This window comes from Betta splendens, chromosome 4 (assembly GCF_900634795.4).
Source record: "Betta splendens chromosome 4, fBetSpl5.4, whole genome shotgun sequence".
Lineage (NCBI taxonomy): Eukaryota > Metazoa > Chordata > Actinopteri > Anabantiformes > Osphronemidae > Betta > Betta splendens.
The window spans coordinates 11,656,031-11,681,461 of NC_040884.2; the positions used below are offsets into that span (position 1 = coordinate 11,656,031).

General features: G+C 42.3%; 2 protein-coding genes across 3 annotated transcripts in view; one reads left to right on the top strand and one right to left on the bottom strand.

Moving 5' to 3' along the window:
* Window positions 1-583: 583 nt before the first annotated feature.
* On the top strand, window positions 584-7,821 carry garem (GRB2 associated, regulator of MAPK1). Its single transcript, XM_029146710.2, has 6 exons — window positions 584-962; window positions 1,851-1,991; window positions 2,103-2,233; window positions 2,922-4,115; window positions 4,463-4,617; window positions 4,809-7,821. The coding sequence occupies exons 1-6, from the start codon at window positions 842-844 to the stop codon at window positions 5,638-5,640; spliced, it is 2,574 nt and encodes an 857-aa protein (XP_029002543.1). The 5' UTR covers window positions 584-841; the 3' UTR covers window positions 5,641-7,821.
* A 1,163-nt stretch (window positions 7,822-8,984) lies between these two features.
* The window catches only part of prkdc (protein kinase, DNA-activated, catalytic subunit), a 28,562-nt gene continuing 12,115 nt past the window's right edge, over window positions 8,985-25,431 (bottom strand). The window contains exons 35-86 of one of the 2 annotated variants that reach the window (XM_029146709.3): window positions 24,863-25,021; window positions 24,408-24,611; window positions 24,088-24,276; window positions 23,854-23,958; window positions 23,576-23,743; window positions 23,269-23,396; window positions 22,983-23,190; window positions 22,203-22,381; window positions 21,964-22,132; window positions 21,779-21,844; window positions 21,638-21,701; window positions 21,390-21,538; window positions 21,167-21,307; window positions 20,962-21,081; window positions 20,722-20,865; window positions 20,408-20,559; window positions 19,888-20,019; window positions 19,591-19,699; window positions 19,352-19,476; window positions 19,107-19,256; window positions 18,799-18,972; window positions 18,611-18,709; window positions 18,281-18,491; window positions 18,005-18,179; window positions 17,632-17,835; window positions 17,422-17,537; window positions 17,172-17,303; window positions 16,890-17,069; window positions 16,492-16,700; window positions 16,204-16,342; window positions 15,887-16,075; window positions 14,893-15,117; window positions 14,674-14,782; window positions 14,462-14,564; window positions 14,217-14,379; window positions 13,961-14,135; window positions 13,682-13,875; window positions 13,305-13,479; window positions 13,065-13,225; window positions 12,782-12,993; window positions 12,594-12,681; window positions 12,367-12,510; window positions 11,451-11,661; window positions 11,296-11,363; window positions 10,997-11,217; window positions 10,711-10,803; window positions 10,483-10,569; window positions 10,307-10,378; window positions 9,998-10,199; window positions 9,676-9,864; window positions 9,459-9,598; window positions 8,985-9,371 (exon numbers count right to left, since the gene is read on the bottom strand). In XM_029146709.3, coding sequence (XP_029002542.1) covers window positions 9,167-9,371; window positions 9,459-9,598; window positions 9,676-9,864; window positions 9,998-10,199; window positions 10,307-10,378; window positions 10,483-10,569; window positions 10,711-10,803; window positions 10,997-11,217; window positions 11,296-11,363; window positions 11,451-11,661; window positions 12,367-12,510; window positions 12,594-12,681; window positions 12,782-12,993; window positions 13,065-13,225; window positions 13,305-13,479; window positions 13,682-13,875; window positions 13,961-14,135; window positions 14,217-14,379; window positions 14,462-14,564; window positions 14,674-14,782; window positions 14,893-15,117; window positions 15,887-16,075; window positions 16,204-16,342; window positions 16,492-16,700; window positions 16,890-17,069; window positions 17,172-17,303; window positions 17,422-17,537; window positions 17,632-17,835; window positions 18,005-18,179; window positions 18,281-18,491; window positions 18,611-18,709; window positions 18,799-18,972; window positions 19,107-19,256; window positions 19,352-19,476; window positions 19,591-19,699; window positions 19,888-20,019; window positions 20,408-20,559; window positions 20,722-20,865; window positions 20,962-21,081; window positions 21,167-21,307; window positions 21,390-21,538; window positions 21,638-21,701; window positions 21,779-21,844; window positions 21,964-22,132; window positions 22,203-22,381; window positions 22,983-23,190; window positions 23,269-23,396; window positions 23,576-23,743; window positions 23,854-23,958; window positions 24,088-24,276; window positions 24,408-24,611; window positions 24,863-25,021 — 7,926 coding nt within the window. In that variant the 3' untranslated portion in view covers window positions 8,985-9,166. Of the gene's footprint in view, window positions 9,372-9,458; window positions 9,599-9,675; window positions 9,865-9,997; window positions 10,200-10,306; window positions 10,379-10,482; window positions 10,570-10,710; window positions 10,804-10,996; window positions 11,218-11,295; window positions 11,364-11,450; window positions 11,662-12,366; window positions 12,511-12,593; window positions 12,682-12,781; window positions 12,994-13,064; window positions 13,226-13,295; window positions 13,480-13,681; window positions 13,876-13,960; window positions 14,136-14,216; window positions 14,380-14,461; window positions 14,565-14,673; window positions 14,783-14,892; window positions 15,118-15,886; window positions 16,076-16,203; window positions 16,343-16,491; window positions 16,701-16,889; window positions 17,070-17,171; window positions 17,304-17,421; window positions 17,538-17,631; window positions 17,836-18,004; window positions 18,180-18,280; window positions 18,492-18,610; window positions 18,710-18,798; window positions 18,973-19,106; window positions 19,257-19,351; window positions 19,477-19,590; window positions 19,700-19,887; window positions 20,020-20,407; window positions 20,560-20,721; window positions 20,866-20,961; window positions 21,082-21,166; window positions 21,308-21,389; window positions 21,539-21,637; window positions 21,702-21,778; window positions 21,845-21,963; window positions 22,133-22,202; window positions 22,382-22,982; window positions 23,191-23,268; window positions 23,397-23,575; window positions 23,744-23,853; window positions 23,959-24,087; window positions 24,277-24,407; window positions 24,612-24,862; window positions 25,022-25,431 lie in introns of both variants that reach the window. The other variant, XM_029146708.3, reaches the window with a different exon arrangement.

Here is a 25,431-nt window from a genome sequence, read left to right on the forward strand (position 1 = left end):
ACCTGGTTTGGTTGTTCATGTTTGCTCTATGTTGCAATTCATTGCATGTGTGTTCATCAACACATGACCAGTATCTCATCTACTGGTTGCAGTTGTTGGGAAAATAAAACTAAGATAAGCTGCCTAATGACTTTAATTACTGGTACACAAAGATTATTTGTGTATTATTAGAAACACAAAGATTATATTAGGTTAGTATAACAATGAAATGATGATAACTTTAAGTAGTTCAAGAATTAAACGTTCATGATTTGCAAGACTTTATTAGTAAATACTCTGCTATTGCTTTTCCGATGTTAGTTATCAGTTGTAGCCTTTTGAGAATTTATATCTACATATAATATATAATATACGAAAAGTCACAGGTTTTAACACAAAATGCTTTTTCCGGTAAACAATTTTCAAACTACATCACATGTGAAAGAGTGTTAGCAAATAACAATCAATATGTGTTTTAATATTTTCGCTTTAAGCTAATTAAGGTTTTGGTATGACATTTTTCTATTATTGTATAGTTCACAATCTTAATTTTTCTTCATGTAGCAAAAATAAATAATACTTTTATTTTGAAAGCAAATCATGTTTCCGTTATTGGTCAGACTGACTTAGGATCTGTTGCTTTGCCGTAGCCGTCACTGGCTAAGTAAACATGGCTCTGCTACAGTGCGTTATCAGACAACGGACTTTAATGACGGGAAAAAAAGAGAAATATGTGACGATTAATTTCGAAGCATGACATTACGATGCGGTAGATGTTGTTAAATTGATTAGCTTAGTGTAATCTTTTGGGACCGTGATTACGCATAGCTAGCTGTCCAGTTGGCTAATGTAAGCTAGCAAGATGGAAATTGGAACAATGTTGTACAACAATTTAAAAGATATAACATGGAGCACGACGTCATTGCCGTTGGATCAACTTGTCGGTGCTTACAGGCTGCCTCAGATTGTCAAATTGGGGAACGGTAAGTATGTTTTAAGCTTCAATCAAGTGCTTGCTAGCCTGCTAATTAGCAGATAGCTACAGTAAAGTACACAAAGTAGTAGCGTAAGTGGCCGATGTTTGTTAGCCTTTTTAAAGTTGTTCAGCACAAATGAATGTAGTATGTAAGGAACAGCCACCTGTGTCATGGTGAAATCAGCTAAAACCCAGTGGATCTGTGGACGTAATAGAACTTTTACAAATGTAAAGGACAATATGTAATCGAATTTAAAATTGAATTTTGAGACAAATTGATTGCGTGACAATGTATATTTATCTAATCACACTTGCATCCCAATGCATTGTATGGCCCTAATCAGATTACAAGTCTAGTCTAAACAACTACTAAATAAATATAAGTACAAATATAAACAATAAACACCCTGTTCCCTTTTGGATTTGGGATGTTTTTAGTTTAACCAGAAATTGTGTTAATACGATGATACTCATGTTGATCTAATGAATTATTGTCTTCATCCTTGTTCATACTTACATACAGTATTGGTCTTTGAAATGGCACTAGTTGTGTTTTAGAGTATTATCCATCATCTGTGGAGAATCGTGACTATATAGTAAATAGTGTAATCCGGCATCAGCGTTGCAGCTTGAGTGTAACAAGCTGTCATAATATATACAATAACAACAGCCAATAAATCAGACTAATAAAGTAGTTAAAAAGTTGCCAGTGTATGATACTGAAAACTTGTTAAACATTAAATTACATAAATACTTTGGAAAGAGACATTCTGAAATCGTCTGAAATTTAATCAATGGTACTACGCTTTGCAGAACTATATTACTATTTTATTATACTGTAAAACCTAATTTGCAATTGTATTGTCTTTGGTTAATGGCTGTCCTGTGTGTGCAGGTCAACCAGTTGAAGGGCTCAGAGACAATGACTACCTCTTGATTCATTCCTGCCGTCAGTGGACAACAATTACTGCTCACAGTTTGGAGGAGGGACACTATGTCATTGGTCCCAAAATAGAGATCCCAGTACACTATGAAGGTGAGGCACATCTAAATAGATCGTCAGTCTTAACGTTTTAATGATATTGCAACAATGCTCATGTGGCCTGGCTTGGTGCGTGTGTGAAGTTCATACTCTTCTCTACCGAAGGTCAATTTAAATTGCTGGAGCAGGACAGAGATGTCAAGGAGCCGGTGCAGTATTTCAACAGCGTGGAGGAGGTAGCAAAAGCATTTCCTGAAAGAGTGTATGTCATGGAGGAAATCACCTTTAATGTTAAGGTATGTATTTATCTGGTTAAGCTCTTACAGTCATAATGCTGATATGTTTTACTAACAATCATTCTGTTAAGGCTAAAGTCACACAGACGTTTAGTTGAATTGAAGGGGGGAGTTTACGCAGCTACTATGCAGCAAACTGGAGGTTAGATTGTAGGTGAATGAAATCCCAACAGACTGATTTGTTTTTTAAATGCTGTTACGTGTTTGTTTGTGACAAAGCAAACAGCAGAACAACTGCATTAATGTTATGAATTATTGACCCATTAGGAATGAGCACTTGACTCACATCATTGGCCAAATGCATTTATTAGCAGGGTTAAAAGGTTGGTTTATACTTTTACTATCATAATGTTAATTTCCTCTTCGGTCTATCGGGTTTTTGTTGTCTTCCAGCTCAACATTTGACTCTGCACCAGAGAGGTCAACTGGACTTTAACGTTTGTGTGAACTGTATTAGAAAATTAAGTGGTTGAACACTCTTTTTCAACCAAAGGTCCTACTCTTGCTCTCAGGAGGTGCTTGCCTTGTTTAATAGTGTGCATCTGTTTACTCATAACACCAGTTATAGTATGACTTCAAATGTTTGATTTGGTGCAGTTTTTGTCAATTTAAGTTGAGCTTTTTTTGGGATCACACAAATGTTGATATCCAAGCCTCACCAGTTTTAAACCATTTTACTTTTTCTCAGGTGGCCTCAGGGGAATGCAATGAAGACACAGAAGTTTACAACATTACACTAAGCACCGGTGATGAACTGACCCTGATGGGCCAGGCTGAGATCCTCTATGCCAAGACATTCAAAGAAAAGTCCAGATTCAACACCATCTTTAAGAAGATTGGGAAGCTCAACTCCATCAGTAAGATCGGTCGGGGCAAGATGCCGTGCTTGATCTGCATGAACCATCGGACCAACGAGAGCATCAGCTTGCCTTTCCAGTGCAAAGGCAGGTTCAGCACGTGCAGTCCGCTGGAGCTGCAGATGCAAGACGGCGAACACACGATCAGAAACATCGTGGAGAAAACCCGCCTCCCAGTCAACGTCACAGTCCCCAGCAGTCCACCTCGCAACCAGTACGATCTCCACTTGATCCGGGAGGGTCACCGTTACAAATTGGTCAACATTCAAACAAAGACAGTAGTTGTGTGCTGCATCCTGCGCAGCAACAAAATCATCCCCACTCACTTCCCCTTTCATTTGGCAATGCCTCGGTTTATTATTCCAGAGGAGCTCCTGCAGGGAGAGCTGTGGCTGGACACTGTGGTACATCGCTGGTTTTCCTTCTGCCAGGAGCAGTTTGACATTGATGACTACTCTCGGGCTGTCCGGGATGTACGCAGCGATTGGAGCGATGATGGGAAGAGCCCTAAAAAAAGCAGCGGGAATGGTACGTGCTGTGGAAGCAGCAGCAGCAGCTCCAACGGGTGTCCCAACCACATGCAGACCCCCAGCTCTTTGACTCATGCGCGGGATGACCTCACCCAGTCCTTCCATCGGCTCTCTGTGTGCGTGTACGGCAGCAACCTGCACGGGAACAGCGAGGTCAACCTGCAGGGCTGTATGACTCTTGGTGGAGATTGGGCTGGTCTTCCATCTGATGGCGTTCCTTCAGACCTGGGGGAAAATGAACACCTTTACCCGGAGCCACTGGACTGCATGCATCAACAGCCACCCTTTAAGTCTGACGTTCCCTATGAGGAGCTGTGGTTGGACAGTTTAAGAGGCTACTTCCCAAGGCCCCCTTCAAGTGAGGGAATTCGAGGCATCAACAATGGCTGTGGAACAACAGCAGCCCTATCTTATGCAGTAACATGTCCTCTTGGAGCAATACCAAGCTCAGACGTCTCCCTCACTCCACCACCAGTTCCACCCAAATCTGAAGCTGTGAGTATTTCCATTAAGACTGCCTGATTAGTTTCTCTGTTGTTTAATCTTTCATAACATACTCACTGAGCAGCTGCTTTCTGAGAAACACATCAGGATCCAAACCAAGCACACATTGTTTTACAAAAGAAGATTGAAAGACGTGATAAGCATTTCCAGCCACAGGATGTAGGCTTCTAATGACAAAATGACAAAAAGCTTAAAAGCATGACTTCTGACTAAACCTATTAAAGCTCTGATGCTTTTATGTACGAGATAAGATTAACCCCAATCTTAAATTTGCAAACTGCATAAAGAACCACAGGATAATCAACAAAAACCAGGTTCAGTGTTAATTTTCTTTGCAGGTGAAGGAAGAATGTCGTCTTTTGAATGCCCCCCCCATCCCTCCACGAAGTCTGAAGCAAATGCCATCAGTTCCCATTCCGTCAAAGCCGCGGCAGCAAGACACCCGGTCTCCAAGTCCAACCCTCTCGTACTATTCCTCTGGTCTCCACAGCATGTAAGAACTAAACGCGTTTCAGTGTCAACATGCTGATTCAGAGTTGGTAGTAAACGCTTTCCATTTATGTTCGTTAGATGTGTTTGATCTTCAGGTCAGATGCAAAGTTATGTGTCTTCATGCTGCATCTGTTCCATTGTTTGGCAGTTTTTGTTGTAATATGAGTGTTTGCTCTTCTTTTGTTTTTTTAGTGGATCATGTGAGAAAGAAGCAGTCGAACCAGAGTCAGGCCCGATGTGCTACCCCTGTACCTGGGGTCAGTCCAACGACCCTGAGCCAAACCCTGCTCCATTCAGCGCTAGCCCTCCCTCAGACGGGATGTCCTCCAGGCTGTCGTGGCCAAATCACTTCAGTGGGGACTCTCAGTGCGTGGAAGACTTTCTGCCGGCCAGCTGTCGAAGCTACTACAGCTACCCCAGGAAGAGGTCCCCGAGCTCCCTGAAAACCTGCACATCGAGCCTCGTGGACTTTGACGGCCGAGTGCACGCACACAGCAGCAAGGACTTGATGCTGCAGAAAACGTCTCTAAATCACTTTTGCACCAAATCCTCAAGTTACAATTCAGAAATGTACAGAGACAAGCCTATAGAAGAATCCAACACTAAGCAGAGCCTGTCCTGCCCCATCTTACCACCGAGAACACTAAAGTGCACAGAGCGACTGTCAGGGTCCGACTGTGACAAGCAGGAAACTTTAAATTGTTCACTTGCTCCCCACGATCATGGCACCAAAGACACTTATTCCCCCTCTGACTCATTAATCCCTAACTGTCCCCCGTTGTCCGCTGGTGCACAGTGGCAGCCTCCGTCCATCCTGGCTGGCTTGTCCATTGAGGAGGTGTCCAAGTGTCTGAGATTTATCGGCCTGCCTGATGACATTGTGTTGCTTTTTGTGTCTGAGAAAATTGATGGGAATTTACTCCTGCAGCTCACTGAGGAAATTCTGGTAGAGGACTTCAAGCTGAGCAAACTACAGGTAAAGAAGCTCATGCAGTTTATAAATGGGTGGAGGCCCAAGATCTAACTGCCAGTATATGTATGACACTCAAAGCAGAACGCCATGCCTCCAGTATATATATGCTATGCACACCAAGCCACAGCCTCTTGCGTTGGATGAATTGATCTCCTTGTTGAATCATTTTCAGCCCAGGTCTGCTCTCGGCTAACAGATTGGAATCCTTTGGCACTTTCATGAAGATCTTGTCTATGATGTCATTACTTAGGAGCTCACTAGTGTTCATGTCATAACTCAAATCCTAATTTTAGAGAAACCCATTTAATGAAAACACTAATGAGATGAAGTTTAGGATCTTCCTGTTGAAGATTGTGGCCACCTTGCAAGACTGTTATGTGTTAAATGTGTTAGCTGCACAGTCTTGTTGCATATCATTTTTTTGAAGTATTTATCTGTGAAAGAGAAGAAGAATGAAGAATTCGTGAGACCTGAGAACATCAGCATTCATCAACTAATATCAGAATGGCACTTTGACAGTGCAGCGCTTCAAGTCTGCTTTCTGACATCAGCAGATGTAAACAAAGCTGATGTAACCATCCACAGTTCATCTAGTCAAAGAAGAAGAACCAAAACTATTACAGAATGTTATCAGGACTGTGTCCCACAGTTGTGGCAGGACAGCATAACTGTCTGTGCTAGTGTTTGTAAAATAGCTGCGCAGTCAGTGACGGTTTGGTCAAGGTTCAGAGGAACTTACTGCAAGCAAACATAGTTCACGTAATGGGTATTAAGGGATACTTGTGTTACTTTTAAAGTGTATGTTAAGGAGCCCTAAGTTGCCTTTTAGTCCAAACTGCAAGAACTAGTCCTGCCCTCAAGCCTTTATTACACTCACACACAAAGAGCTAAGAAAAGAGAGATAAGATTCTTTGCCTGCAGAACCAAACAATCGGTATCCAGTGAATTCTAGTAGTATTTGATTTAACCAAAACATCTCCACTAAATATAATATAGCTGTTTATAACTGGAAATTAACCGTGTGTGCCCCAATAGAAGGATGTTCCCAACCTAAACCCTAATAGAAGTAGAGAAGGACCTTGATGTTTTATGAAAATACAAATTATGCATCATGCACTTTGCTGGAGTTCAGCCGAATTAATTAGTTATGGTCTTGAAATACCATAAGCCTGCTGCAGAAATGTGCAGTCCATGAATGCACTAACTAGAACGGTACATGTGTAGGTGTCCTCTAATGCAACACACTAACTAAAGCTCAGATGTTCTGCGCCTTAACCCAAAGACCTTGAATTAAAGTATGTATTTGATTGATCAGAAACAGACGCGCAAGCTGAACTGTTTTATTAGTTGTTGTTGGTACCCGCCGCCTTGATTCTGAGTTGTGCGTTTACGTTTCAGTACAAAACAGTACAAAACATGCAGAGCAGTTGTTCGATGAAGGCGCCTCTGCTGCAACAGCCTTTATGTGAACAACCAAAACGTTTAGTTTTTTCTATGACACTTTTTGCAGTGGGGTGTTACATTTTATTGTGATATTTTTTTTCATTTTATATGCAAATTAATTGTAATTTTTTAAAGAAAAGTTATACTGGTGTTGAAATTATTTTTTCTAAGGATTTTTTTATGCAGAACTTTGGTTGTACTTGGGTTTACTAATTGAAAAATGCATTAAAACAATACTTGCGGGTGAGAAACCTCTGCTGGCCTCAATCACACTCCAAAGACAGTGACCAAATAGTATATATGTTGTGTTTATGGTTTCCATGACGATTGAAGTCCTATGCAATAGCCATTGTACGACAACAAGTCGGACAGAGGAAGAACCGAGGAACGTCACAGTACAGGATTATTGTTTGTTGGTTTGTTTAGGTGAAGAACGTTGGTCAGAGGTGTCATGTGTCTTTCTCCATACAGTTTGGTTCACTCGGGCCAGTAAACACAGCAGCACTGACACATGCGACATCTACAACCAAGTCATTTACTGTGTGTGTGCTGCAACATTAACTATACAGAAGCAGAACAGCAGGAAAACGGAGTCGAGCCGTTACCTCTGACTTTCATCCACGTCAGCAGTCCTACTTGAAAAATCCTGACCCAATCCAGCAGCGACTGTGCACTGGGTTCCATAATACTGTTGGTCACCATTAATCTGGAGTCATGAACTCAGCCTTCAACTTAACACGTGTTCTGTCTGTTTTAGATTGTATGATCAATTAAAATGAATTAACTGTTGTTTGTTGTTTTAATCACACTGCGTCACATTAAGAAGAAAAGCTTAAGGTAAAGAAGGACGTTGATGTGCTGTGTTGTTCTTAGGACAAAACACTGAACACTGAGTTGTTGCAAGTGAGTCTGGGCAAGAAAAGGTAGCGGCCAAACAAGAGAGATGGAAACCCTTGACCCATTAGAAAAACATGTAACATCACCTGCATGCATAGAATTTATAAAACGTAATGAAACACCTAAAACGTACCTACGATTAGGGTTGCATAGCATTTAATTAACACAATCTAGCAATTATTCCATGAGCTACTTCATATTTGCAGTAGCTATAATATATATACAGCCCAGTACAGTCTGTACTTTTGTGCTTTACTTTAATCATCAAAATAATTAATTTACAGAATCATCAACACTTCAAACATGACAGACCAAAGAAATATATAATAAAATATGAATAGTTAAATCCACTGAGAGCATTTGAAAAATAAGTATACAAACTTTTGAAAGCACACAGAATCCTCCCACTCGATTTAAACGTGACATCTCACATCGTGCCTCAAGCTTTACAGATGTAACCCAGCACAACATTGCTCTTAATGTGGATCAACAGCAGCATCTCAGACATCCTGCTGTGGAGACTGGAGCACAGGCAACTTTCACTACCACTACTTCATTTACACCTTTGATTTTTGGTTAGATGTGAAATGTTGTCACTTTGTCTCAGATTTTGTCTGTTTACATCTCACAGTTCAAAACATAAAACAAGTTCTGCTTTTTGATTGAAGTAGCTTAGAATAAAGCTCAGAGTGGCGTCCTCCTAACTTACCTGTTCCCAAACTGGATGTTCCTTCTCACTGGAGCGTTACTTTATAACCAGAGGTGGTAGATTATTTGGTCTGGACAGTTTATAAGAACAGCTGCTGTCCGTTTGCCAGTTTACTGTGGTGCCATATTTCCTCTACTTAACTACGATTCACTTGATGCAAACACAGGACTGGGTCCTTTCGTTCCTTTTCCGTCAAGTCAAATTCCCGCACAGACAATCTGCTGTGAGTTCCCTTTGTTAATCTGTTTGCCTAAAATAGTCCATGGTGGCACATGTTATTGTCAGCAGTACCTACTGAAGGAGAGTGAAGCTTTAAATGTTGTCCTATGCTAATTAATAACATCAGTTGGTCGATCAGTGTTGCTTTTATTTGTACTTTAGTTACAAAACATTAATAAATGAAGGCGACGATGATTAAACTCAAACAGAGAAAGTCCCAAGAAGCCCCTCAACGTATACATGTAGACAGAAAAACATACCGAAACCAACGGTGATCAGAATACAAACTTACTTTCTCTACACATAGAATCACACCCACGGTTCCCAGCCGGCATAAACTCTGCCCAGCAGATTCGGGTCCATGGCTTGGTCAAGCAGACAGTTCACCTGCTGCTCCACTGACAAGCCTGCAGCTGGAAGCGTAGCACGGATGTTGTGTTCCTTTGTCCCCAGAGCCACGGACTGCATCCCTGAGAAGGCGGGGTCCTTCTCAAAGCCCAGCTTTAGCTCCTCGCTGGTAGATAAGGCTCCGGTTATCACACAAGTAAAGAGCGAAGACACACTCCTGTATCTCTGCTTTACATGTGATGACATACTGTACCTGGTTATAGCCGATGGGTTTGCGCCTTCCAGCTTTCGTCTGGCGAAGTTCACCTTCTGTAGGGGATACCAGTTGATTTCCTTGGTGTTGATGTTCTTTGCCCACGTGCCTCCTTTCTTCAGTTGTTTCAGCTCAAAGTTCTGTGGAGCATTAAAGAGTGGAGACATTTTAGAAATCTGCAGTTTACTGGGACTTTTGTAGTAGAAATGCTGGTTACCTTCCAGTCCAAGGAGGGTTCCTTGACAAACACATCCATGGTGTTGAGCAGAAGGTCTGGCTCAGCCCTGTAAGCTCTCAGCGAGTGAACCATGATGCTCTGGATCAAGCCTGACTCCTTCAAGGGCTGCATCAGGTTCACAAACTGCCTGGTGAGCCTGAACGGCATGAGCTCCGGCACAGTGAGAAACTGCAAGGACAGAAAGCCGCAGGTAATGGCTGTGTCTGCTCCAATCACACCTGCAAACCTGATGCGCAAAACCAGCATCTACTGCTCGTTTCTGTGTTTAACCATTTCTCTCTTCATTCATTATCTCACGGACCTGTGTGGCCGAACCAAACGCGTGGCCAAAGTCGATGCCGATCATGCCTCCTGTTTCCATGTTGATCATGAAGTTGGACAGGTGACGGTCTCCGATGCCTAGAATCCAGTGGCTCACACACAGCAAAGCATGAGAGCTGATGAAGTGGGACCTCAGAGACAGAAACGCCTCAGGACTGTTGCACATCTTGAGAAAAGCTCGCCTGCACAATAAAAAGGGGGAAATAAGGATTCATCGCATGAGGAATTCTGGACAGTGTGAAGTCACACTTTTAGTGAGTCAGTAGGCAGTGATCCATTGCTCACATACTTCAGGAGATCACTGGGCACGTGTTGCAACACTTTCATGAAGCTGCTGATGGTCTCAGGACGTTTTGCTTTCCTGACAAAAGAATCCATCTTTAAGTCCACATCTGTCTGGTGTTTTTAGGTTAGCTGCATATTTAAATACAAACTGGTATTCTGCACAACATCCAGGACACTTACCTGTAAGCCAGACCATACAGTGCGATGCCACCATCTTTTGAATTTGGAGCAAAGGATGAAAGCCATTCATTGTAGAGTCCAGGAATCCTTAAAGGAAGAAATCATATAGTTCACAACACAAAGTTTTCTTTTTCTTCACCCCAAAAGAAGATTTAAATACATAGGAATTATCATGCGATTTCCACTTTATAGTGCAAGAAATCTTTCAGTTTCTTCTGTTACTCGTACATCAATGCTTCATCCTGTTCTTTTTTAGTCATTGTGTTGTACAGGAACTCTTTAAGAGTGCAGGTATTCTCCATCCACTCGATCAATCCAACTCTGTAAAGGCACAAAAAAATAGTTTTGCTCCTTAAACATCCTGTGGTTTTATTTGATTAAATTTAAATTACTAGACAAGTGAAAATATCGAGCTTAATAATTCTCTAAATAATAAACACTAAATAATTCACCATTTTAAAAGCAAAGGCATCATGTTTCTCGGGCCCTCAGTAATGGGTCAGGATGCACTGACCTCGTGGTGATGGGAATGACTTGGTAGGTGCGCAGCTGCAAGTCTCTGTGTGTGCAGACAGCGTCATGGCTCAGCAGGATGTTCATGACACCAAAGAGCTGCTCGATGCGCTGGTCCTGACGGAGGTCTTCTCCGCCCTTCACCAGGAAGGGGTGGTCCCGCTCGTCGTCTCCGCGGACGATCAGGCGTTTGGGGCGACGAATGGAAGTCATCACCTTTACCTGAGGGCGGGGACATCACAGACTTACTGTGCAGCCAATACATAGGATGGAACCAGGCTTCACGCGTCAGTAACATACCCTTTCATCAAAGCCTGTGATTTTTGCATGGTACTCTGGCAACGGTTTCGATCGACCGTCGTACTGTCCTACACAAACACAGACACAAACACAAACCTATTACTATGTACTGATTGCAACATGGACAGTCGGTTATGTCTTTGGGAGCTCCTGACCTGGGATCTCCAGCTCATTGATGAACAGGTCTGCTTTGAAGCCGCTCAGCCAGGGAGAGTATTCCTTCAGGTTCCCAGGTTCCCCTTTATGAAAACCACGCATGGATGCTGCCAGATCCTCAACCTGCCGCAAAAAGCTTTTGTCTTTCCTCTTCTCAAACAGCTTGGTGCCTTTCGGACCCAGCAGTTTCTCCACATCTTTGGCAAATTTCTGTTAAATAAAACAAGAATTATTCATTATGGGAAAAAGCTCAGCCAAGACCTTGGCATAAAAACAAACACCCAACGTGGGAAGGCTTTTTACACTAAAAGAAGGAAGACAGTGGGTTGTGGATGTTCTACTACATGTGTAATTGGTGAACCTGTCTGTGTCTAAACAGTAAGTTGGCCCTGTGACAGCGGACTAGTTCAGGATGTTACCTGCCTCTCACCTGTTCCAGGACAGCTTGTGAATATATAAAGGTAACAGGTACAAATGTATCTATATCCAAAGAGAGGCAGTATCATGAAAGGTTAGCTCCCAAGGCATAGGCCACAGAGCACTGTGACAAAGCTCCAGCCTTTGGAGGAATGTTGTCAGGTCAGATGTCAGAAAAGAATAAAACTGTTCGGATCAATGGGAATGGGAGGACGAAAGCAGAACACCACGCAATCTCAAGACATGGGTGAGGCACTTCACAAAACTGCTGTCATCACAACGCGCTGTCCTTAACTGACCTGAAAAGGGAGGGATTTCATTTACCTGGTAATGGTTTCAATGCTGCTGCTACTACTACTGCTACTACTGTATGTATGTGCTAGTTTCTACATACAACTCCATTAAATGACCAAGTCCTGCTGCTTTGCCATTTCATTATAAAATGAGGTAGCTCAGTTTTTTTTGCAGGGCTGAGGAATCGGGACTAAAACAACAAACCTGGATGAATCGTTTACGAAACGTCCCATGACCATCTTTGTTTGGATCTCCAAGTGAAGCACGCATTTCGTCATACATGACGCTCATCCGTTTCTTGTCAAAACTGGACTTCTCCAGTTCATTTTTCACACTGTCCCACCAGTCCTGTGTGGACAAATGAGCATCATCACACAGAGGCCAAAAGCCAGCAGGGGGCAGCACTGTTCACTCACTGTTGAAGCCACTACCTTAAAAATCATCTCAGGATTTGTAAGCTGCTGCAGTGCATCCACAAAGGTCTTCACCGCTCCTCCCTTATCCAACTTCCTGCTGAGCCTGTTTAATATTCATCAAGATAATGTAACCACAAATACTGAGAATGAGAACTTGTCAAGCTATGGGATGGTAAAGACTATTTGTGACCCAAGCAGTTCACCTGGTGACGAATTCCCGCTGCTGGTGTCCTGTGGCCGAGTCCTCAAACTGGTAACTCTCACTGCTGATCATGAGAGCGTAAACCAGAGCTTGGGGGTAGCACTCCGCTATCTGCCCTATGCAGTGCTGCACTGCCACGGCTTGTGGCTTATCCAGAACAGCAACCATTTGGCTGATCCAGCTGATCAGCATCCAGCACGGAACCGACGCCATCTGAAAAGAGGCCTCGCGTTAGTGCCATGCTGCAACTGTAGGCCAGGTATAATGAGGGGCATCACGCTCACCTCTTTGGTCATGAGGTCCAGGGTCTCAGCAGGGTACAACTCAATGATCTGCAGCAGACGTGGGAACTTGAGGCGAGCTTCCTCCGAGTTCAGCTTCAGTGCTTTCAACATGCTCTGCACCATGTGAACGGGCAGCAGGTCTGAAACCTGGCTCTCTGTAACTACACACAAACAAACAGCTTAAAATACATCATTGTCACCTGGTCACTGATTGTGAGTATTATTACTCACTGCTATCACCTTGCTCCTCCTCTCGCAGACATTTGTCACAGAAGTTGGCCAGAGCCATGTATGTGTCGATGAGGCTGCTGGTCTCTATACAGTCCTGATTGTAAGACTGAAGTTCTTCATCTGCCTTTTTGGTAGCATCACGCAGCAAGGTCAGTGCTTTCAGCTGCAGCTTCAATTCCACATCCTGCATGATAAACAGCCTTGATGAATCAGATCCCCTCATTCCTTCAGTTTATATTCTACCGTACATGACCAAGTGTCTTATTAGAGGACACAGGACACAGGACTTAATTTCAAATAACATTATTTTCATTTTAATTTGGTCATGTGTCTGACATACAGTATAAGTGATTCAAAATAAAGCCCTAAACATTACAATGTAATACCTTTGGGTTGTCAATGGTCCCAGCAGCTCCAGAAAGCTTTAAAACCTTTTGTGCTTTTTCTACTTCAATAGTTCCCAAGACTGAGGGGCTTCTGCTCACAGCTGTGGCCAGTATGTGCAAAGATGAACTTTGGAGGATTTTCTGGCTCCTAAACACTTTAGATGTGGAACTTTGACAGTCGTTCTGAATATCCTCTGCAGAAACATATCACACCCCGGCTAATCAACAGTCTGACACAGGCAGCAAACAATCCTACATGGGTTGTGGTTTTCATCTTACCCAGGAGTGGGACGATCTTCAGCATGAGGCTGATTTGCTCCACTGGACCTTGGGCCTGGCTCCGCTTATGGCTGTAACGGCTAAAGCTATGAACCCATTGCATCAACCAGCCTCTATTAGTTTTGGCATCTCTGTGAAGTTCCTTCAGCAGCTTGGTAGCAACAGAGAAGTTGTTCTAAAAAGACATTAAGGGAGCTATGGTGAGTTTGGAGGTACCATGTGAGAGCACAGGACAGGAAAAAAAAGACTTCTTCACCTGCTTCCAAGCGCTATCAGCCATGTGTAGCTTCATGCTAAACTTGCAGTCATTCACTAATGTGTCGATGCAAACTACAGGGTTGTCTAAAACATCCACTTCCATGGCGTCACCCGGAGTGTGGCCCTGTAGCTGTTCTCTGATCTTGTCCAAGAAGAAACACCTACAGCGTACAGATCAAATACCGAGATCAGACTTACTATGATCTGAATTTGAAAATTCGAAAGAAAATGTCTTCTTCATACCGAGATGTAATGATATCATCCCACACATTGACTGGATCCACTTTGGGGTCAGGATACCGCTCAGCCCACAATCCGATTAGCCGCTTGAGGGAGCTCACAGACACTAACGAACACAAACACAAATTAAAATTAGTTTGTTGAGAAACACAAGTAAAAAAAACAAACAACTGTTTGGATACTTAGTTTGAATTTTCAAAATGTTATCCACACACCCTCTCCTTTAATAAACAGCAGGAAGTCCTGGATCTCAGTTAAGGCCTGCACTGACTGCAGGAGGGTGAGACGACTTTGCGTCAACAGCGTATCCACACTGGAGTAACTCTGTAAGTTAAGTTGGAAACAAAGTGTACGTCGTTACCCAGAGTCCATTTTTTAATTATTCACCAGATATCTCAGGACAAAATTGTAACATGACTTTGTGTAACACAGACCTCCATGAAGAGCTGCATGGCGTAGTTGGTGTAGTATCTGGCACGGTCATAGTCCTCCTGCAGGATGTAGAGCAAGCTGAGCTCTTGGCTGTAATGACTTTCCAGGAGCTTTTTACGGTCCTCCAACCTCATAGCTTTGTCTATGAAGCTCAGAAGAGTCTGGTCCCTCTCGCCAAGCTGCAGCTGCTTCAACATACTGCGGATCATGTGATGTAGGTACATTTCCTGATGGAAATGGAAAAAACATTCAGAATATGTGTGCATGTACATGATACTAACAAACCTGCGTGTACAGTAAAGAAAGTGAAGAAAGGTTTTCATTACAAGTAGGGTTGAAACAATCTACTTTGCAGCTGCAGCATAGCCGTGTATCACAGACAGCAACTGCTCCAGCAACACAGAGGCTAAGCAGCTATAGCCGTGTTGTATGGTGCTGCATGAGCTCAGGTCATCTACGGTGTCAGACTCTGCAGCCACAATGCTGTTAGTGCGCCAATAACAAGCAACAACAAGCTGGATGCTGTGACCCACATGACATCGCGCGCGTTTCTGCAAGGAGGTGTGACGATCAACCTTACGTGTGACAGACTAAAAAAGCTTTTTTTCCACCAAGAGGTTGGAAATACACACTTTGAGACGGGCAGTGTTGATGATCTACAGGGCTGTTTGACATGAAAACTTACAGACACCTTGAGACATTGCAGTCTAATATTCTTTAGCATGAAAAACAATATAAGAAGTTCCCTTTATGCAATTCGATCTGCGATTACATTTGAGTCTAATTATTTCATCTTAAAGCTTTGTTTATACCACATATCTTATAGCGCGCTGCATTTCTTCTGCAGCACTGGAATGACGAAGTGATAGAATACTCAATACAGAATACTCAACAGGAGAAAATGCAGGTAATATATGCTGTTATTTGTCATTATCCCTCTCAGGTGCATGAGAAGCCTTCAATGTGAATAGACAGGAGTCAGTTACTTTACTGTACCTGGTACAGAGGCTCTGACCACATCTTCTCCAGGTCTGGTGGGGAGCTTTCGTCAATGTACACTGTGGAGCAGTATTGCAGAGACTTCCACTCAGTCAGATGACTGTAGGCCTCCATGGCTGCCATTTCCCAGAAGTCCTTCTCAGAATCAGTGGGCTCACCATCACTCCACTCCTCAGTGTTGAGAGCCTGAGAGTCAGTCAGAAAGACACTGCACTTGTCACTTAAGTGATTATTTGTTTTTGTACTTATTCTACTACAGCTGCAACTGACCACTTGTTTTTTACTTTGATGAACAAAACCCACAACTTGTCTACCTCATTGTAAAGCTTCACAGCTTCTGAAAAGTCACTGTTGGCTTCAGCGAGAAGAGCCGAAGAGGTGATTGACTTGGTCCCAATCTTCCCACCAAATATGCCACGAACAACATCATAATCCTCCAACGTTCTGTAGAGCCTATAGAGAAGATGCACACATCAAGAGTGTTACAGAGTGTTACAAGTTACAGTTCCCCCACACTGACCGGATTTTCCTTTAATACAGTTCATTCTCTGTATATATCAACGAAGTAACTGTACAAGTAGAACTACAGTATGGTGTAATACTTTGCAAGGTGGATCCATTTCTTGGTGTCTGGGGGGATCTCTTTACGTCCTCGTGATCGTTTGGCAGGAGGCTCAGCTTGGACGCCAGCATGCAGCAGGCTCTCCTCCAGCAGAAGGATGCCCCACGGCTGCTGGAGACTCATCATGCAAGTGGAGCTGATGGCGGCTGGATCGAGTTCTTGCAGCTCCTTATGCTGGTAGCACATGTCCTAGCAAGAGAACGGGAAGGATTTCAGCTCAGTTTTGTCTTCAAGCTAACACCAACCCTGGTCCTCCAGAGGTACAGCACAGAACTGGTCTTCAATTTAAACATTATAATCAAAACGTAGTGTAACTCTACAAATGAATAACTTGATCAACTGAATTCAAACATGCAGAACAGTTACTGAGGGTCATACCTGCACACATGCGATAAAAGGAGGGAAGCAGAGGGTACTCCTGCTCAAGAAAGTGTTCATGTTGCACCGTAGCTCCTCCTTAGTCTTTGCCATCTCTGCTGGTGACTCTACTTTGCTTTCCTCTTCAAGGATGCCAGTAAACAGGGAACTAAACAGCTGTTTGGCTAAAATTGAATCTCTCTAAAGGAAAAACATAAACATTGAGTATGTGAGTTTGTACATTTGTATCCCTATTTCAGTTGATTACAAGTGGAAAAACACAGAAAGCAGAGGCAGTCTGACCTGAGCTAGCGCTTGTAAAGGGGCGATGAGGCTACTGTACGGAATCTGGATATCTGGAAAATCTCCCACTCTGTAGTTACGATAGAGCGTCACCTGAGCCTCTTTGCGTAGCCTTTGGTCAGCTTTTGCTTCCTGTAGGACACCCAAGGGAGTCTCAGTTTGGATAAGTTATTGACCTGGAGTATGCACCAGGTAATATTACAGCGATAACAGCAAACAGTCAGTATAATAGTTAGTGGATGGTTGATACCCTTTTCTGCTTTTGCTGCTGTATCTCTTTTTGTGCATAACTCAAGCTGACTTTCTCCTGATCCTTGAGAAATCTGCGTCTCAATCTTAGGATGTTATTTCTTTGCTCATTTACAGCTGTAACCACAAAACAACGAAAAATAAATATATTGACATTGACAGAATTTCAATTACTTTAAAATGTTACACGGCAAGTTTCTCAGCAACAAACCTCTAGTGCGACTGTCCACCTCATCGGTTGATGCTGTAAGGCGCCTTAGGCCAAATCCTTCTCCTACTGGTCTCCTTGCTGTGGCCTGTCTCTCTGCTTTCTTATCAAACACAAGCAATGATGACAAGGATTCTGAGCCCGGTGTATACTCTGCCAGTGTGTCCACGCTGCTTCCTGTCAGCCAGTTATAGGCTGTACGCCGACCTGGGTTAAAAAAGAAACTTTGCCGTGTCTGTTCAACATATACTGTTGTATGAGTCGTTTGTTCTGTTTCAGAAAACCAACAAAAATTCTGATGTAAATGATTTGTTGTTACCACACTAAAACTAACATCTAACATCTGAACACCTAACATCTGATGCTACAGTGGTACCTGCTGCCTGAGTTTGGGTGAAGTCCAGGGAAGTCTGAGTGGCTCTGAGTTTGCCCTTCATGGACACAGACTGGGACACTGCCACGCTCTCTGGGCCTTGAGAGCTTTGCGTTTCAACAAACATGGGAGTCATCACTGTACTTCTGAAGCGCCAGTTAGAATCAATAACGTAGTCCTGAAGAAAAACAAACCCATCAATCTGGTTTCGTACAGAGAGAATCATTCAAACTTCACCTGATCCAGAGAGAAAAACATGAATATTACTATACCACTGACCTGGAATGTGCACTCTGACAGAGGATACTCAAACATGCTCCGTTTGAAGTCAGGGCTTTGACTGGTCATTTCCAGGAGCAGATTAGTAGCCAGGCTTAGGAAACATCTTTCTATCTGACATGAGTACAGACCCTGTAGCACCTGCAGCATACGTTTAAGGGTCGTAGTGGGAAGTCTCTCCTCCTGACTCCAGAAGTTTTGAACGTAAAGTCTGAAAGCAGCAATAAATTCAATGGATGCTGAATTGTACTGGAATTGGGATTACATATCCTTATTAATGGAATATATGTCATCTGTGTGATCAAATAAAGTGAGAAATTGGATCCTTACTGAAGGCCTTGGTTTTCTTCAGACAGACCCTGAAGTAGGGTTTCTTTAGCTGCATCCAGAACCTCCACTGAGGTTTTGTCCTTCATGCTCTCTGGATCCCTAGAGGAAGAGTAGTAGAGAAAGTAGTAACAAAATTGATATAATTTGATGACGTGTTTGAGGACTAAAGCAAACAATGCTAACGGAACCTGTAGTTGTCCTGGATCCACATCAAAATGTCATACATCCTCTCTCTGCAAACTGCTGATGGATGGGAGATGAAGGCTGTCACTGCTCCCAGGAACTCTTGAAGCTCAACAGGAGACAGAAGGGCAATGATCTTGTGGATGAGATCCAAACACACCCTCTGTCTGGCTTCATCTCTAAAAGGGACACAACACAAATGCAGATGATCACTCACTGTGATTTACCTGTTATTATTTTAATATTTTACAGACTATTTTAAAGTTTTGTCACTCCAGAAAAACTGGCAGAGAAGAAAGACTTGAAGAGTTACCTATGACTCATCATCTGTATGAAGCCCGTGGTCTTAAGCCGTAGAAAGATGTCTGGGATCACATCAGCTCTGCTCAGCACACACTCCAAACAATGAGTCTTTAAGATGCCGTGCAACTTTGGCAGCAAGAAGAAAACATGGTTGGAAAACCTGTATTGAAAAAGGACAGGAACTCAACACCTAAACAGAAAACACTGACATACATGACCTAAGTCACAGGTAAATTACCTCATATATATACTCACCTATTCATAAATGGAGGAAAGTGCTTTGACACTTTGTTTAAGCAAATAATAAACTTGTCATCCAGGTCTTTTTTCTTGAGGTTTGTTATCTTAGTGACACCAAGATCAAAAAGTTCTTTATGTTGCTGTGATAGAAAACAAATAAAAAACGTAAACCTTTATGTTTAAGATATTTAAAATAAAACTAGAAGATCAATATAAAGATCAAACTCGTTTGAGTAAGACTAAGGTGAACTCACATTTTCATTCACTTCATTCTTCAGCATGAGGCCGATTATTTCAGCTGCAGCTGAATAGACTTCTTTATACCTCACGAAGGAGACATTGTTGGTGAGAGACTGGATGTATCTGAAACAATACAAACCTATAGTACTTAGCAAGGAGTTGTCTTATCTGAATTACTGAAAAACACAACAAGCGACGTGAACCATGTTTGAATACACTTCTCTATTTTGTCTACATTTCATCTTTCAGCTTAAACACATTTAAGCTTACATGCAGGAAACACATTGAACACATGTACAGTACTACTCTACCTGTCATATTCGATGCCACATGATGCATCATAAGCAGGAAGGTTGTTGGCCAGTATGATTCCCAGCAGTTGAAGTCCAACAGAATTGTTCTTGCTGTTTGGGTCGGTGCCACAAAATCGCTCGTATATCAGCCTGAAAAAGCAAGTGTGATGCAAAAAGGTCAGGTGTAAAATTCCATTTGCTAAATCGTCAAGCATGTTGTTCCACAACCTAATGGCTCATCTCAAAGACTTCTACAGCCCTGCGGATATACTAAAATTATATTAAACTTCATAAAAGCATCTTTTCAAACATCAATAGCGCATTGATTTTCAAAATACTGAGTTTGTAAATCTGTGCACTTGACATCGCTAAAGTGGAAAATCCATAATATGGCAGTACATCATAAATAGAATAGTGGGAGTGCACAAGGGAGTGAATCGGGACTCAGTCACAGAGTGTGAAAAAGAGCAAAATGAATGAGGACCACCATCCTGAGCCGTGACCCGTTACGCTTTATAGAAGTTTAAGCATGAACTACCTATAGGGCACATGCAGACAGTCTTTCCAGCACTCGACCAGGGTGCGAATGATTTCCAGGTTGTGTCGGAAAACAGCCCTTTTGGAGTGGAAGCTGTCCTTCATGAGGAACTCTAGCAGCCGGTTGGCAAGAACTTCATCCCTGGGGTTACCCTGAGGAAAAGAAATGACATCTACTAAAAACAATGACCAAATAAATGTTTCAGTACCTCACAACACTGCTCCAATCCACATACTTACAATAAACTCTAGTCATGTCAACATTTTAGTGCTAATGCCAATCATTTCAGCCTTTAATACAGAGGTAAAAGAAACCTTGGGGGTGGCCAAACTGGTCCAGGAGAGCACGGTGACCACGATATCCACCACCATGAAATGAATTCCCACTCCTCCATTGTTTCCAGACACAACGAGCTGCAGGAGAGGCCCCAGCCAGTGCTTGGCATATGGTCGGAAAACCTGGAAGTAAGTGTAAAAATAAGTCATGACAAAAAAAGGAGGATGTATTGTCATTAGATTTATTTAGTTAAAATTAGTTGCAAGAAAATCATTTACCTCCTCTGTGTTGATTATTAGCTTTGAAATGAAGAGTCTAATATTCAGAGGTGTGGCTGGATTTGCCAGTTTCCCATGTAGAAATTTCATCCATGGAGGAAGCTCACTGGGCACATTTCCCTGTGTCATTAACAAAAAAACTATATATTGACCTTCACAATAGTAATATTTTTATATAGAACAGTTTAATGAGAGTGTCACTCACATGATCAATTTTGGGGGTTATGTTGTTCCTTTGCATGTGTCCAATCAGAGCAGTCATGGTTGCCATGCATTCGTGCTGATTCAGCTCGTCCATTTCCAGATCCACCATTGCGCTCTGTGAGAGGTTTGTGTCCTCGGCCTCCTACATTTCAAAGCAGATTACAACATCTAGGCAGTCAAACAACACATGTGAAGCTCACAAAGAGAACACGGAGAAGACTTACTCTTTTTACAATGGTGCGTCTTTGGACTTCAGGGACTTGTGAACCAATTGAAAAGCTCTGGACTCCAGTGGAGAAATCAAACTGACTCATCTCCTCACTCAAGCTGCTGTCAGCCATGTAAGACTGAGAGGACAGATATACTGGTGCTTCTGTGAAAGTCACACATAAAGCACATGGGGTAATGTGTAGCACTTAGTAGCACTGAGTTCGTCACATAGGACTCAGACATTGTTCTGTGCAGTTGATACCTCCATTCTCCTCGCCGACTTCCTTTCGAATCATAATGTATTTCTGTTTTCTCTCAATTGGCACCTGCATCGAAGAAGAAAAGAGAATGGCAGTGGATGATGACTACATATACAGAACACGAAGAATCAACTGCAACCTACTTCAATTTCAATGGGAAAGTTGTAGTTCCTTTCAACATCAACAATGTTTTCCAGAATGAACTGATTCTGTGCAGGAAAGGAAAAACACATTAGGAGACGTCTACACTCTGTCCTCAAAAGAGAGACACAGCTCAATATAATACAACAATATGATCCAGAGTTGGAAATCATTAGAGGGCTGCTACCTTCTCTGGTTTCTCACTGAAGAGGAAGCCCTGGTAAAACTTGGGCTCGCTGAAGCTGCAGCTGATGACAGCGATGGCACAGTTGTATGCCGCACAATGATAGTGTCTCCTCAGTTCAAGGAGCTGAGTCTCACCAGACATGTTTTCAGTGAACGCTTCAAAACATGACCTAAAATAAAAACTCAACAGGTCACTATTAGTAGGACACTACAGATATAACGTCACTGTAAGTATCCTACTTAATCAGGATCTTGGACATTTCGTTTCCCTCTGTCTTGTCTGAGCGGCAGTAGGCTTGATTGATGCGGGACTCCTTAGAGTAAACCTCGTCTTTGGGAAGCCGAGAATACAGGAGCTCCATCAGCTTGTAGGCACCATTCTTCTTCAGCAACTGAATTTCAAATGCCATTTCGTTTGACTGAAATGTATGAAAAGTCCACAATCAAATTCCAGTGTTCTGCTCAGACAGCTGCCAGATTTTAATATTCATGCTCAAAATGCAATAATTAATACTTTCTAAAAACAAACTCCTACATAAAACTGGCAAAGAGCAATTTAAGTGATTTAAGTTTTACTTTACACAAAGTAAATAGACTGCTATTATATTACTCTGTAGCCAGGTTGGTAGGAAGAGTTGTGATCCAAAACTTCCAGCACTGAAATACTGAGATTGGTACCCATTCAATTCTTAAAACTTGAATGGTTTTAATTAGCATTACATGAGTTGTGAATGTTGTAATTTGCCATTTTAATAAAGATCAGGCATTATGCGAAACAGGAATAACTGTAAGCCACCAACAGCATGAATGCCTGATAAGGACAAGAGTTATGGTTTCATTATTATTAACATTTTTTTAAATAACAAAAATAAATTCAATTATTTAAAATATACGGGTTCTCTTTAACTGGGATACTGGATGCCAATCGCTATGAGTGCCCAATTGTTTCAGACAAAACTGACATTTTTCCACATTATAACTTTTAGCCACGTTCATGCTGTAGAAAAATGGAGGACAAACCTTGGTGAAACGACTGAGAAGCAAAGCGATTATGTCAGAGACATTTCCCACAAAGAACTGATTTAAGGCAGCAGTGCTACAGTGAGAGGCCAGAGGCAGTAGAACCCTCTCCATCATTGCCTGAAGCATGAAGCTCATTGGCAGATCTCCCTGCTGGATCACCCCGAATACGGTAGACAGCAGCTGCAGCTGCCGCTCATGGCTTGACCTATTAAGACAAAAGGCGTTGACCCCAATAAGCAACTGAAGTTCACTTTTTACTTTCTATTTTAAAACCTTTACTTACCGTTTGGCGATTTTTTGGAAACAGACTTGGAACTGCTCCTCCATGATGTGTTTTCTGTCTCGACAGAGAATCCCTGCCAGCAGTTTGAGCAGCAGAGGGCTTTGTGAAAGCTCCAGGTCATCCAACAACTTAAAGAGAAGTTTAGGGAGCAATGTTACAACCCTCTTTTCATTCATCTATAGTACCTTTCCTTACACATACACCTATCCTACAGTATGGTCAAAATGTATCCATATCTATCTTGATGTTGTCCTTCTATACAGACTTTGTATTACTGCAGAGAACCCTCACAACATACTGCCCTTACCTTTCGTATACAGTCCATGTAGTTGTTTCGGTGCAGCGAACCTTTAGAAAACTCATCTGACTGCATGGGAAAATGTGAAGCTACAAGGGCATCAAGAGCTGTCTGAAGTTCAGCAAGCAGCTCCTCTGGAAGGGTTGTGAAGAAAGGCAACACCAACAGAGCTTGACTCTATATGAATGAGAAAAGTCACAATGTTGTTAATGAACTCACAAGGTCACAAGGTACAATAAGTCACAACGTGGATTGAAGTAATCCAATGAATTGATTGTACTTGTTACCTTGAGGTTCAGAGGTAGATTCATGTCAACCAGCAGCTTTGTAAATGTAGAAAACACTGGTCTGAATGCTTCATGGTTGTTATTGGAGCAGACCGAGGAGTCAATCTGACAAAACAGGGGAAATATTACATAAAATACTTACAAGAGTTAATGTAAATAACCACTTACAGTATTTACCAACTTCACGTTTACAGATCTGGTTAATGACTGACAACTTTGTTTGGCTTATTGCACCTGTAGGAGCTTGGAGAGCAGCAGCAGTGTAGCTGTTTTGCTTTCTGGGGTGCAGGATGGTCCTTCCCACCACGTCTGCAGACTGTTCCATCGTTTTAGCACCTCTTCCACCAACTGTTTTCCCTGAGTCTTCCTCACAGAGCGCTCCTTAAAGCTGTGATCCAACATGCCATTCAGCAACATACTCACCTTGTAAACAACATAAAAAACATTATATTCTTAAAATATTGTTTCAAGTTTAAAGTCAATTGTTTACTAAAAGTCCTATTCTGATGACATGAAACTGAGCAATATTTGTGAAAGGGGAAGAGCTGCTGTACCATGCTGGGATTCTGAGAAGAAGCTTTCATGAGCTGCGGCACTGTGGTGTTAATACTCCTCAGCAGCTCAGTGTTGACAGTTGACTGGAAGAGGCTGTAGAAGTACTCGCCATGAGAGAAGGTCAAGAAGTTATCACTGTGACTTCCAGACACTGGCACAGAAAGCATGATGGTGTTCATTAGCAGGTCCACCAGCTGTTCACTCTGCAGAAAGACAATATTGGTGCAATTACACAAAAAATGTTCAAACTAAAAGTCCTTCTTAGCACAGTAGTGTCTTCTATTATGAAGTACAATTTTAAAACCTATGCATTATGCATCGGATAATTCTTCAAACTTTAAACTTAGAAAGTGTCTGTAGCTTTGTGTCTACGTCAGGTTTTTTGTAAACCAGTCCCATCCATCACTTCTCTGTGTAGCCTGGATATTAAGGTGCATTTAGCAGTGTCTCCTACCTGCTGATTGAGACAGAAGGCAAGCTGAAGCAGGCCGTCTGCTACCCTTCTGGTATTGATGTCCAAGGATGGAAGTGCCTTCCTGTCTGCACCGGGTGCAATGCCTTTATAGACACTCATCAGAAGTTGGAAGCCAAGAGACTTTGTAAAAGTTGAATCCTTTGACAAAAAACACAAGAAATAAAAAAAATTAATCAGACTTGATATTTATGGGATGTGTTCAAACATGTTCCAAAGCGCATTGTTTGACTGGAACAGCTTTGTGGCATCTGCAAGATGTAAAAATGAGTGGACAGGAAGCCAATGCAGATCATGGTTGCGCATGGAACCAGCTTTTAAAAAAGCCCTGTCTGAGGATAAGCAACACTCTGCTCTGCTAGGTTGATGGGAAATGCATAGAGAAAAATGGTTTTCCACCTGTTAACTGTCAACGTGTCCAGACTCCCTGCCTCAGTCAGTCAATTTCACTGTGTTATTATCAGAAGTGGCAAAATTGAACTTGCGATAAATTCTCTTTATTTGCCACTGGCTTTTGTTTTTATCCTCATCTTCATCTCAGACTTTATCCA

Bases quoted from the DNA above. Each gene is read 5' to 3' on its own strand.
- garem (XM_029146710.2), top strand. From the start codon at position 842: ATGGAAATTGGAACAATGTTGTACAACAATTTAAAAGATATAACATGG. The intron at 2,234-2,921 runs GTATGTATTTAT...ACTTTTTCTCAG, and splicing joins AAATCACCTTTAATGTTAAG to GTGGCCTCAGGGGAATGCAA. The intron at 4,618-4,808 runs GTAAGAACTAAA...TTGTTTTTTTAG, and splicing joins TCCTCTGGTCTCCACAGCAT to TGGATCATGTGAGAAAGAAG.